The 13,035-nt window shown below is 38.7% G+C and overlaps 3 protein-coding genes across 6 annotated transcripts in view; 1 reads left to right on the top strand and 2 right to left on the bottom strand.

The window, feature by feature from the left end:
- The window catches only part of LOC116180612 (sex peptide receptor-like), a 561,029-nt gene that overhangs the window by 156,087 nt on the left and 391,907 nt on the right, over positions 1-13,035 (bottom strand). The gene's annotated exons all lie outside the window — the stretch shown is intronic.
- Positions 531-1,347, top strand: LOC116180766 (chymotrypsin-1-like). The gene is made up of 2 exons (XM_031500891.1): positions 531-736; positions 786-1,347. The coding sequence occupies exons 1-2, from the start codon at positions 534-536 to the stop codon at positions 1,345-1,347; spliced, it is 765 nt and encodes a 254-aa protein (XP_031356751.1). The 5' UTR covers positions 531-533.
- Positions 7,058-8,367, bottom strand: LOC116180615 (L-lactate dehydrogenase B chain-like). Its single transcript, XM_031500697.1, has 4 exons — positions 8,249-8,367; positions 7,607-8,197; positions 7,320-7,561; positions 7,058-7,270 (listed from the first exon to the last, which is right to left on the bottom strand). The coding sequence occupies exons 1-4, from the start codon at positions 8,319-8,321 to the stop codon at positions 7,106-7,108; spliced, it is 1,071 nt and encodes a 356-aa protein (XP_031356557.1). The 5' UTR covers positions 8,322-8,367; the 3' UTR covers positions 7,058-7,105.

Here is a 13,035-nt window from a genome sequence, read left to right as displayed (position 1 = left end):
TTGCAATAAAGACTTATTCGCAATGGTAAATACACTAAAAAAAAGACTTATTGTTGTTTTAAAACGTTTTTGCAACTGTTACGTGATGCACGCGACTGTGCCATATTGATAACCTTTTTAAAAATGTTGGAATTGTGGGAAAGTTAAATTGATCATTATAATTACACTTGACCATTAGAGCCATCTCCTCCAGGTTAAGTAAAAGTTAATCTTGTGGCAATTAATGTAATCGCAATTATTTAATAAGAGCGTATAATTTGAGTAATTTTACTTTATGCATTCATGTATTTACTGAAACTTTTTTCGACTACTGAATAAAAATTGTTATCGTTAGCAAAAATAAGGTGACGTATTCGCGAAAATTGTCTTTCTCACACAGTTACATAAGCCATGGGTCCATTTTCTGGTCTACTGCTCAAATTGAGCATTCATCAAAGTATTTTATTGATCACTGTTATACCTATACATTGAAAATCCGTTATAAAGTCTTTGGTCAACACGCGCAACCAATCTCACTTCGAACCAGCAAGGTGATGTTTCGATTACTAGCGATTCTTCATGCGGCAAGCACTTGCTTGGCCGGAAACTTGCGTTCGCACATTGTAGGTGGATCCCTAGTTACGACAGCTCAACATTTGCATCCTCACCTGGTTTCGGTAAGAAGCTTCGGTTATCACGGGTGTGGTGGTTCGATAGTTAACAAATGGACGGTGATCACAGCGGCCCATTGCCTTATGTATGCTTGTGTAGGTCAATTTGAATTGTTAATTGCTCAACTTTTCTAGACACTTCATCAACGACACTACAAATCTCTCCGTAGTTGCCGGGATCGTGAATTTATCGGAAACGGGACAAACAAGAAGGATAGCCAAAGTCCGAAGTCACCCGGAGTACAAACAGTTTCTTCACTACGATGTCGCGATCATGATACTTCAGCGACCTCTTGAATTCAACGATCGTGTACAACCAATTGCGATGTCCGAAGAAGAAGTCGGCGGCGACGTCGATTGCATAACGGCCGGTTGGGGCTTGACGAAAGCCAATGGGACAGGTAGCGAAGTTTTGAAAGAGCTTCGTGTGAAAAGCCTTACTAAAAAGCAGTGTCAGTCAATGCAACCGTACAAGAATGATTTTATAGGTGACGGGCACATATGTACATTGCTCAAAGTTGGGCACGGAGTGTGTCAGGGCGATTCTGGCGGTTCTCTTGTGTTTAATAATAAATTAATAGGAATTGCTTCGTGGGTGTGGCCCTGCGCTCGTGGTATTCCAGATGTATTCACAAAAATTTCGAAGTACATTGATTGGATAAAGAATGAAATGAAGCAAGAAGGTTTGACGCAATGACAATCTACTCATATAGATAATTATTGACCCATTATAGGTACTTGGTTGGAATTTTTACTATTTTTTATTTTCTACTTTTTTTTTAATGCCATTGCTGGGTCTCCTCTCTCTTCACTTATAGTGGTGACGAAGAAGCGGCGAAAGGAGCAAACAGATTGCAACGAAGTGAGGGAAGAGGAACACATAACAGCGCAAAACACTAAGGGGTTGTCCAACAATTAAATAAATCAAACTACATGATTCCCGAATACCGCCACGATAAGCCCTTTAAAGTGATGATCGGGGACAAGGTAGTCTGTGAAAACAGTCCGGAATTTGAAAAAGGAGTCTTCTGCTGATACACAGATGGCTCCAAGTCGAAGGAAGGGGTGGGAGTTAGCATAAGAGAGGGTCGAACTACGCTCGCTCAATTGCCTTATAAGAGCCAATCCAGCAGTGTTTAAATTTTCAAGCCTAGGTTATATAGCTATAAAACCAGGTGGCCAAAGGGCTACTGGGTGTGCGCATTTAGATCTGCACATACTAGGAAAGGTATACAAAACAATTCAAATTGAGAGGCTAGTTTCGAATACAAAAAGGACTGGAGATCTAAGGACCAACCGAAGCGGGTGGCGCAGTGGTTGCGTTGCCGATTGTTATTTGGGAGGTTGTGGGTTCGAATCCCACTGCCGATTGCTCTATCTGGGGTTTTGTCAGAGGCTTTTTCTCAGACGTACTTATCTTCGCATTATGTTGATATCTACGAGGCGAATGCTGGAGCAGTATTTTTCCCTCTCAGTCTAAGCACCCTGACTTCGTTCCCAACCTTAACATGACCTATCCTTACAGCCCCGTTCTCTAGCTGAAGAGAGTCAGGAACCACTGAGTAGCCCGCTTCCGGTATCCCTCAGGGTGTCGGAGGGATGAAGCACGTTGACCTTTTCCCATCCCACACAGTACGGCCTTCGGGCAGGTAGGTCGGCCAAAATAAATACCTGCTGAATGTATTAGAGAATTACCTAAATTAGATTAAGAGGGATGTCGCATAAATTCAAATATTTCAAAGGAAGTTACCTACGTGGCGACATCTCAACTAAACTTGTACAACTATAAAACGAAGGAATGTGTTTCGATTACCAACGAGATGGCGCACTTGTACCTATTTGAACATAGTATTTGAAACCATTTTTTAATCTATGATTGAAGCTAACTATTCAAAAACCGGGTCATTGAACTACAATTGCTCTACATTCGATTCTTGGTAAAAAAAGGAAGGTTAATCACTGCCTTTTTTTGAGCCCCGAAGAAAAAATTGTCTCAGATCGACCCGGAAAAAACATTTTCTTATAGAATGTGGCCTGTAGAATCCATAACTTCAAACAGTTCCAAGATTGGGCTACTAGTTCAAAAGTTACAGCCCTTTGAATTTTTTTCTAGTCTATAACTTTTGATAGGGAGGTCTGATCGAAAAAGTACGAATGAATTTGGATTCTACGCACCCAAATTAATAAGAAAAAGTGTTTTCTCGAGAAATTTTGGTGTAGTCGATTTTTGGTAAAAAAGGAAAGTATTACACTGCCTTTTTTTGAGCCCCGAAGAAAAAATTGTCTCCGATCGACCCGGAAAAAACATTTTCTTATAGAATGTGGCCTGTAGAATCCATAACTTCAAACAGTTCCAAGATTGGGCTACTAGTTCAAAAGTTACAGCCCTTTGAATTTTTTTTCGAAATTGGTTTCTAGTCAATAACTTTTGATTGAGAAGTCTGAATAAATGGCAGTTCAAAATGTACGGAGTCTTGCAAGATCTGTAGAGCAATTGTAGTTTAAAGGCGCGGTTTTTGAATAGATAGATTAAATACAATATAAAGTCACTAGATATAGAAAGTACCGCAATCATCCGCCATTTTTGGGCAAATTTGCTGCCAACTTAAAAAAATTGACAAATAAAATTGTGATAATCCACCCTGATGGTTAGGCAACACACGTTTACAGCTGAAACAAAAATATAATATGTTCTGTATATAACCAACGACCGTTTTGCGCAGATGCCGAATACTAGGGGATTTTCGTAACGAAGCTAGGGGAGAATGGGAAGAAGATGGCGATGAGGCCGACGGAAGGCACACGCTTTCCCGGTTTTTTTATTATTCTTGATTATTTTTGGTGGTGGTGTTTTGAAGATGTATTTACAGGTAGTAACCATTTTATTCTTGCTTGTACTAGATATTTAATCATTGAATTTCTTGCCACAATGTGATATTTACATTTTGCTGATTTTGCATAAACTACGATATCTGAATCATGGCGTACTCCATGCATTTGTTTCGTGTACCGTTAGATGAATCATGTTTGTGTCTTATATTGTACAGATGATTATGCCATTATTTTGTTTAATTAAGTATTTATTTCTGTTATTCATGAGGAGTTGATTATCGGTGTGATGTTGCTCTGTTCGATTGACCCGTAACTATTACGTAAGGGAAGTACCTAATACAGTTTGATGGTTCGCTGTATCTGTTACTTTCTGTTTCGTGGCGCGCTACAGTTCTTGTACGTTAGCTATACGAAGGGGGGCTCTTGTATTTGATGTTTCAATGTTTGTGTGTGCGAGTGGGTAATTCTGTCTCCGTGGAGTAGGTACCTAATGCAGTTAGAACTTTCGCTGTATCTGTTGCCTACTCGTCTCGTGCGAGTGGGGTCCCTCTCATTTACATTTCATCTATTTAAAATATGTTCTGCTTGAACGAACGATAATCGATTTTCACATGAATACTTGCTTTTGACCAATGGCATTCTCACATGTACTTTTCGTGTTAAATTAAATTATGTTAACGGAAGGCCGGAGTAGAGCCACACCATTTACATGTTTCCTATGTACATGCAGTTTGTTTATTTGACGAGTTGTGTTATCTCTATTGATCGTACAGGTATTTTGATGTGTTTTTGTACTGAATTGATTTATCATGTTTTCCACTGCATTTATGATGTCTTGTGTATTTTGTTTTTATGAACTTGTTTAATTGCATTTGATTTGATTATCTGATTTTTATCATATCATTTGAGATGTTTTATTTATGTGTATTTTCTCTTGCATTTTATTGCTGTAGGTGATTTATTTCATGTATTAGTGTGGCCTATGCCAGGGTTTTAGTCCCGGAGAAGGTTTCCCTGGCATGGTCTTGTGTGTGCGTTAATATATTTATTTGATCTTGTCATTTCATACGCACAAAAGTTCTGTCTTTTATTTAATTCCCTTCCCGATTATGTCTCACGTCCCAACACATAAAAGAACCGATTACACAACGTAGGAGTCCATTCGTGCCACCCATATCGAGCCGACTGTCATCCAAATTCAAAAGTGCCGCGAAACTACCATCGTTTTGACTTGAAAGGTAGGTGGCTCTGCTTGTAGTTTGTGCCAGAGTTGCCAACCGTAAGTATAGGGTAAGTCAACGTTTTCCGTGTCTGCTTGATAGACCCCCCTAGGAACATTACAAAATCTGAATAGGTGTAATTGTTTATAACCCAACTTCATAGTACTGTCATGTTTTATAAAAATATATACAGATATCTCCAAACAGGTGGAACAATCCCTAATATTAAAGTTACTAGAATCTGGTAACTTCCGCCATTTTTGGGCAAAAATCATGCGTTCTCTCTCTAACACACGAGCCCAATGGATTGCGGTACTTTCTATATCTAGTGCCTTTAATACAATAAGTACTAGTGCGCCATCTCCATGGCAATCGATACACTATCAATTATAGTTTTAGATGTCTAGTTGAGATGTCGCCACGTACGCACCTCCTTTTAAAATATTATTTGAATTTATGCGATTAATAGCAACGTTGCACTTATTATTCCTTAAATGCAGTGCCGTTTTTAAGTTTTTCGGGGCCCTGGGCCATTCGTTCGTGGAGGCCCTCCTTACCCTCAATAAAAACGGCAGATTGGGGAGATTCAAGCAAATCTCTAATTTGAATATGGGCAACCCGATATTTGGGTAGCCTGGTTTGTAGGCAACAAATCATGCTCAATGAACAGAAAACATTTATTTTTGCAATTCGTAACTTCTTATGGATAGGAGTTTATTTAAAGCCCTTGGAAGAACAATTTCAATAACAGGTGCATTAAACTGAACCGTTTTACAACAATTTTCACGCGAAGATCGCACAAACAACACATTTTTTCGTGATTGCAAACTGCGTAACACTTTTGCCTTATTTCGCTGCCAATTTCACTACCGTTTCTATAACCGTAGTTCTATCAAATAAACTCTAGGATCAATTCTTTAAAGAATAGCTTCGCACCATCGCCAGCTGCTGCAATCATGTAATCGTTCCGATTTTAACCTTGAGAAGTTTGAATTGCATTAGAATGGGTTTTCTGCGAGTTCTCCACGGTGTTCTCCTGTTTTGGTTACAAAGCATTTCCCTTTTCAAATTGTGTTGTCTGAATTCAATGCTAACGTTTCTCATCAATCGAGAACTACATGTCTTCGATTGCACGACCCAGAGCGAACAGTATCATATTCCGCAAAGGTTGAGTCTGACGCTTTCCTGTCACTCCCAGTAGCCAGTTCCCTAATTTAAACCTGTAAGCGAGAAAGGAATGATAAAGTTTAATTTTTGACTATAAAATAAACAAACATTCATTATGCATTTGAGGTTAAAACTTCATATATCTATGGTTATTAATAACTGCGCTCTGACATCTAACGTTAGTTTCCTAAAGTACATTACAAAATTAGTGTGGCGACATCTTTGAGGGCTAAGTACCAACTAAAATAATGGTGGTAATAAAGTGTCCTGCATTTAGCGATAAAATGTTAGTTCCCAATAATAAAGACCGATATCAGCACAATGTATTCTGCTTTGATTCCAAAAACTCGGGCAAGGCTATAAACATTTTGGGATTTGTGCCTTTCGCTGTCAAAGGAGTAAACCACGAAACTCGAAAATTAAACATTTCGCTCCTGTATTATAGTCTATTCCTTTGCGTCATAGCGTTTTTGGAATGCCAAAGGACAGGGCGGGTAAACGGACGGCCGTCCGTATACCTCTTTGGTATACCTATACCTAGATTTTTGACGATTCTAATAAAGTATTTGTTCGCAATACACGAGTTAAATCGCCATAATGGGCTACTAGTTCAAAAGTTACAGCCCTTTGAATTTTTTTCTAGTCTATAACTTTTGATTGAGAAGTCTGATCGAAAAAGTACGAATGGATTTGGATTCTACGCACCCAAATTAATAAGAAAAAGTGTTTTCTCAAGAAATTTTGGTGTAGTCGATTTTTGGAAAAAAAGGAAGGTATAACACTGCCTTTTTTTGAGCCCCGAAGAAAAAATTGTCTCAGATCGACCCGGAAAAAACATTTTCTTGTAGAATGTGTCCTGTAGAATCCATAATTTCAAACAGTTCCAAGATTGGGCTACTAGTTCAAAAGTTACAGCCCTTTGAATTTTTTTCGAAATTGGTTTCTAGTCTATAACTTTTGATTGAGAAGTCCACAGATCTATGTATGTGTAGATCTGTGCACTAATCATTCGATGATTCAGATCTTTGATTATGTCTATATTCAAAGATTCAGATATAGCCAATAGAAACAAAGGTATGATTTTCTTTTTGTTTCTATTGGCTATTTCTAAATGATAGGCAAGTAATATACCCATCATAATAGTCTCAGTAAATGACAACTAATAGAAGTTTATCAAAAATGGGATTTTATTGGAAAAATAGGGCAATGCAGAGTTGATGTCGATGTTTGGTTGCTTTATAAAGAAATCTTCTTTTGTATGGAGTACAAGTATTCGGCAGATGCGTTCAACTTTTCCCATTCCGATTGTGGAACGTCCATCTGAACAATATCCAATATACCGTTCTTGCATAGAACGCTAGGCAACGATAGGTACACGTCTGTCTTCAAGCCGTAATACCCCTAAAATTAATTTGCAATTTTTGCGATTTTTTGCGACATAAGTAGCTACATTCGCACAAACAGTGACGGCGTGGACCTTCCTGGTATCGTGTATGATTGTATTAATGATATCTGTAGCCGATAGGGCTACCGCCCAATTAGTGTACCCCTTAAAACTGTTTACAGTCGCGCCGCCCTCTCGCATCCTTTCGTAAATGCCTTGCCAGTTATCAACGTCATTGGCCGAACCCATCGAGGTATTCAGATCGGAAACGTACGCACCCCCAACTGTCCAAGTGCTATACATAGGCGCTGCAAAAGGACGTCAGCAAATGAAATATCGTGTAGGGCACGTACCGCTCGAATTGCCATGCTCCCCAAGAATCCATCCCTGGCAGCTGCTGCATGCAACACCGTAGATCTCCGACATGAGATATCGCAAACGGGCGCTATCTAAATTGCAGCCGCTTCCAATTACCTGGTGCTTCGGCAGTCCGGTCAGTTGCGCCGTGGCCCACGTCAGAACGTCGACCGGATTCGAGATGATTAAGATGATCGAATTTGGAGAGTGCCGAACGACATTCGGAATAATGGATCGCAGCAACTTGACATTGTCGGACGCTATATCGATCCTCGTGACGCCCTTTCGCGGACGCACCCCGGCCGCGATCACGCAGATACGCGATTGGCAGATGACCGCGTAATCTCGAGACCCCTCGATTACTGCGTTCTTAAAGAAGACCGATCCAAACTGATAGTCATGGAGCAATCGGTCATCGAGGTTCGGATCGGTGATGGCGATGTGAGTCGTAACATTTTTTAACAGGAGAGTTGCGCAAAGTGCTTGTCCCACAGCTCCAAATCCGATTATGCTAATTTTGTTTTCGGGGCAGACACTTTCTTTGGAATAGGACTGAATAATTGATTTCTTAGTTATAGACTCTGCACCTGTAACAAGAGCAAGAATCTAACGTTTTGATACAAGGCTCTACCAAGTACCCGAGCAAGATGAATGGCGTATTTGTAGCTGTGGACGACAAAATTGTCTTCGTATTATTGAACACCATAACATCTTTACGAAGTGACACCTGTCATGAGTCCATCATCATCATCATGACAAACATACAACTGCGAGCCTGCCATGATAATTATTACAATAAACAATTTTGAGTTTTCGATCGTAATAATAAACCTGTCGGAAACATTTCTAAATGAAATTGCCTCGTTTCAGAAAGCCACAAGGAAACAGTAATTTGAAATATTTCGAATTAGCGAATCGATTTGCCAAGTCGACCTTTAGGACAGATTCTGAATCAATCCGATGTGATCCTCGAACTAGCCACGTCGCACTAAATTTTCCGTAAATGGCAGCCCAAGATGTACGGAGTCTTGCAAAATCTGTAGATCTATGCCCCGGTTTTTGAATAGGTAATTAGTTTAAATACAATTGGTACAAGTGCGCCATCTCCTTGGTAATCTATACACTTTCTTTCATGCTATAGTATTACAAGTTTAGTTGAGATGTCGCCACGTACTTAACTCCTTGTGAAAGAGCTTTTGAATTTATGCGATTAATAGCCGTCTGCCGTGTTGGACTTAATTTTTCTTAAATGACACTTCAAGATGTACGGAGTCTTGCAAAATCTGTAGAGCAATTGTAGTTCAATGCCCCGGTTTTCGATTAATTAGTTTAAATATAATATTATTGATAAATTCAATGATGAAATGTACAAGTGCGCCATCTCCTTGGTAATCGATACACTTTTTTCACGTTATTAGTATTTTAAGTTTAGTTGAGATGTCGCCACGTACGTAACTTCATTTGAAATTGCTTTTGAATTTATGCGATTAATAGCCGCCTTGGACTTAGTTTTCCTTAAATGGAACTTCAAGATGGACGGAGTCTTGCAAAATTTGTGAAAAAATGTGTTGTGTGCGATCTTCGTGTGAAAGTTGTTGTAAAACGGTTCAGTGTAATGTACCTGTTATTGAAATTGTTCTTCCAAGGGCTTTAAATAAACTCGTATGCATAAGAAGATACGAATTGCAAAATAAATGTTTTCTGTTCATTGAGCATGATGTGTTGCCTACTAACCAGGCTACACAAATATCCAGTGACCATATTCAAATTAGGGATTTGCTTGAATCTACCCAATCTGCCGTTTTTATTGAGGGTAAGGAGGGCCTCCACGAACGAATGGCCCAGGGCCCCGAAAAACTTAAAAACGGCACTGCATTTAAGGAATAATAAATGCAACGTTGCTATTAATCGCATAAATTCAGATAATATTTTAAAAGGTGCGTACGTGGCGACATCTCAACTAGACTTCTAAAACTATAATTGATAGATAGTGTATCGATTGCCATGGAGATGGCGCACTAGTACTTATTGTATTTAATCTATCTATTCAAAAACCGCGCCTTTAAACTACAATTGCTCTACAGATCTTGCAAGACTCCGTACATTTTGAACTGCCATTTATTCAGACTTCTCAATCAAAAGTTATAGACTAGAAAAAAATTCAAAGGGCTGTAACTTTTGAACTAGTAGCCCAATCTTGGAACTGTGAAGTTATGGATTCTACAGACCACATTCTATAAGAAAATGTTTTTTCCGGGTCGATCTGAGACAATTTTTTCTTCGGGGTTCAAAAAAAGGGAGTGTAATACCTTCTTTTTTACCAAAAATCGACTGAACCAAAATTTCTCGAGAAAACACTTTTTCTTATTAATTTGGGTGTGTAGAATCCAAATCCATTCGTACTTTTTCGATTAGACTTCTCAATCAAACCTATCACCCTAACCTAACCTCACTAAACAATTTTCCTAACCTTAATCTCCTCGCGTACATTATATTCTCCTGATACAAGATTTTTGAGCTAACCTAACTATCACCCTAACCTAACCTAACTAAAAATTTTTCCTAACCTTAATCTCCTCGCACATCATATTCTCCTGACACAAGATTTTTAAGCTAACCTAACTGTCACCCTAACCTAACGTCACTAATTTTTAATCCTAACCTTCAATCTCCTCGCACATTATATTCTCCTGATACAAGATTTTTGAGCTAACCTAACTATCACCCTAACCTAACCTCACTAAAAAATTTTCCTAACCTTAATCTCCTCGCACATTATATTCTCCTGATACAAGATTTTTGAGCTAACCTAACTATCACCCTAACCTAACCTCACTAATTTTTAATCCTAACCTTCAATCTCCTCGCACATTCTATTCTCCTGATACAAGATTTTTGAGCTAACCTAATTATCACCCTAACCTAACCTCACTAAAAATTTTTCCTAACCTTAATCTCCTCGCACATTATATTCTCCTGATACAAGATTTTTGAGCTAACCTAACTATCACCCTAACCTAACCTCACTAAAAATTGTTCCTAACCTTAATCTCCTCGCACATTATATTCTCCTGATACAAGATTTTTGAGCTAACCTAACTATCACCCTAACCTAACCTCACTAAAAAATTTTCCTAACCTTAATCTCCTCGCTTATTATATTCTCCTGATACAAGATTTTTGAGCTAACCTAACTATCACCCTAACCTAACCTCACTAAAAAATTTTCCTAACCTTAATCTCCTCGCACATTATATTCTCCTGATACAAGATTTTTGAGCTAACCTAACTATCACCCTAACCTAACCTCACTAAACATTTTTCCTAACCTTAATCTCCTCGCACATTATATTCTCCTGATACAAGATTTTTGAGCTAACCTAACTATCACCCTAACCTAACCTAACTAAAAATTTTTCCTAACCTTAATCTCCTCGCACATTATATTCTCCTGATACAAAATTTTTGAGCTATCACCCTAACCTAACCTCACTAATTTTTAATCCTAACCTTCAATCTCCTCGCACATTATATTCTCCTGATACAAGATTTTTGAGCTAACCTAACTATCACCCTAACCTAACCTAACTAAATATTTTTCCTAACCTTAATCTCCTCGCACATTATATTCTCCTGATGCAAGATATTTGAGCTAACCTAACTATCACCCTAACCTAACCTAACTAAAAATTTTTCCTAACCTTAATCTCCTCGCACATTATATTCTCCTGATACAAGATTTTTAAGCTAACCTAACTATCACCCTAACCTAACCTCACTAATTTTTTATCCTAACCTTCAATCTCCTCGCACATTATATTCTCCTGATACAAGATTTTTGAGCTAACCTAACTATCACCCTAACCTAACCTCACTAAAAATTTTTCCTAATCCAAGCCTTAATCCTCCCTCGCCATTATATTCTCGCTGATGAACCAGAAGAATTTTTAAGCTAACCTAAAAACGCTAACTGATCACCCTAACTAACCTCACTAAGAAAATTTTTCCTCCTAACCCGTTAACCCTCGCACGATTATATTCTCTCGAATACATAAGATTTTTAAGCTAACCTAACTATCACCCTAACCTAAGAACCCACTAATTTTTTATCCTAACCTTCAATCTCCTCGCACATTAAATATTGCTCCTGATACAAATTTTTGAGCTAACCTAACTACTCACCCCTCGTGCCCCGGCCCCCCCGCCCGCTGCGATGGAAGAATTGGGAAGGGTTTAGGGCATTAAAAACTTAAGTTAGGTTAGGGTTAGGGTGATAGTTAGGTTCAGCTCAAAATATCTTGTGATCAGCGAGAATATAATGTCGGCCGAGGTAGTATTGGAAGGTTAGGATAACAAATTACGTGAGGTTAGGTTAAGATGATAGTTAGGTTTAGTCAAATATCTTGTACAGGCAGAAACTATGAGGGCGAGGAAGAATTGGAAGGCGTTAGGGTGTAGTTAGGTTAGCCTCGTCAAAATTCTTGTATCAGGGGAGAATGATAATGCTGGCGAGAGATTAAGGTTGACGGAAAATTTGTTAAGTGAGCGTGGTTAGCGGTGATAGTTAGGTTAGCTTAAATCTTGTATCAGGATGAATATAATGTGCGAGGAGAATTAGGGTTAGGATTAAAAGATTAGTGGTTAGGTGAGGTGAGCTAGTTCAGGTTAGCTTAACAATCTTGTTCAGGAGAATATAATGTGCGAGTGAGATTAAAGGTAGGATTGAAAATTCGTCGGGTTGGTTAGGCGGAATAGTTAGGCGTTAGCGTCAGAAACATCTTGCTATCAGGAGAATATGATGTGCGAGGAGATTAAAGGTTAGGGAAAATTTTTTTTAGTGAGGTTAGGTAGGGTGATAGTTAGGTTAGCTCAAAAATCGTTGTTCAGGAGAATAATAATGTGCGAGGGAGATTAAAAGGTTAGGAAAATTTTGTAAGGTGGAGGTTAGGCTTTAAGGATTGAATAGTTAGGTTGCTCAAATAAGTCGTTGTTATCGAGGGATAAATGTGCGAGGAGATCTAAGGTTTAGGAGAAAATTTTTAGTGAGGTTAGGTGGCGGGTGATGTTAGGGTTAGCTCCATCAAAATCTTGTATCAGGAGAATATAATGTGGCGGCGAAGAATAGCTTGAAGGTTAGGAATAAAAAATTAGTGAGGTTAGGTTAGGCGTGATAGTTAGGTTAGCGCTCCAAAATCTTGGTAGTCAGGAGAATATATGTGCGGAGGAGATTAAAGGTTAGGAAAGAATTTTTATTAATTGAGGTTAGGCTTAGGGGTGGATAGTTAGGTTTAAGCCTTAAAAATCTTGTTAGGAGAATTGCTGCGAGGATATTGAAGGTTCTAAGGATGAAAAAATTAGTGAGGTTAGGTTGGGGTGATAGGTTAGGTTCTAGGCTGCAAAAATCTTGTATCAGCGAGATATAGCT

The sequence above is a fragment of the Photinus pyralis genome, unplaced genomic scaffold (genome assembly GCF_008802855.1).
Source record: "Photinus pyralis isolate 1611_PpyrPB1 unplaced genomic scaffold, Ppyr1.3 Ppyr1.4_LG9, whole genome shotgun sequence".
Taxonomy (NCBI): Eukaryota; Metazoa; Arthropoda; class Insecta; order Coleoptera; family Lampyridae; genus Photinus; species Photinus pyralis.
This window is presented reverse-complemented; position numbering and strand designations above follow the sequence as displayed.

Coding starts and splice junctions, on each gene's coding strand:
- LOC116180766 (XM_031500891.1), top strand. CDS start 534: ATGTTTCGATTACTAGCGATTCTTCATGCGGCAAGCACTTGCTTGGCC. Junction 737..785: donor ACAGCGGCCCATTGCCTTAT/GTATGCTTGTGT, acceptor CAACTTTTCTAG/ACACTTCATCAACGACACTA.
- LOC116180615 (XM_031500697.1), bottom strand. CDS start 8,321: ATGTTATGGTGTTCAATAATACGAAGACAATTTTGTCGTCCACAGCTA. Junction 7,562..7,606: donor GGAGCATGGCAATTCGAGCG/GTACGTGCCCTA, acceptor GTCCTTTTGCAG/CGCCTATGTATAGCACTTGG. Junction 7,271..7,319: donor CCGTCACTGTTTGTGCGAAT/GTAGCTACTTAT, acceptor AATTAATTTTAG/GGGTATTACGGCTTGAAGAC.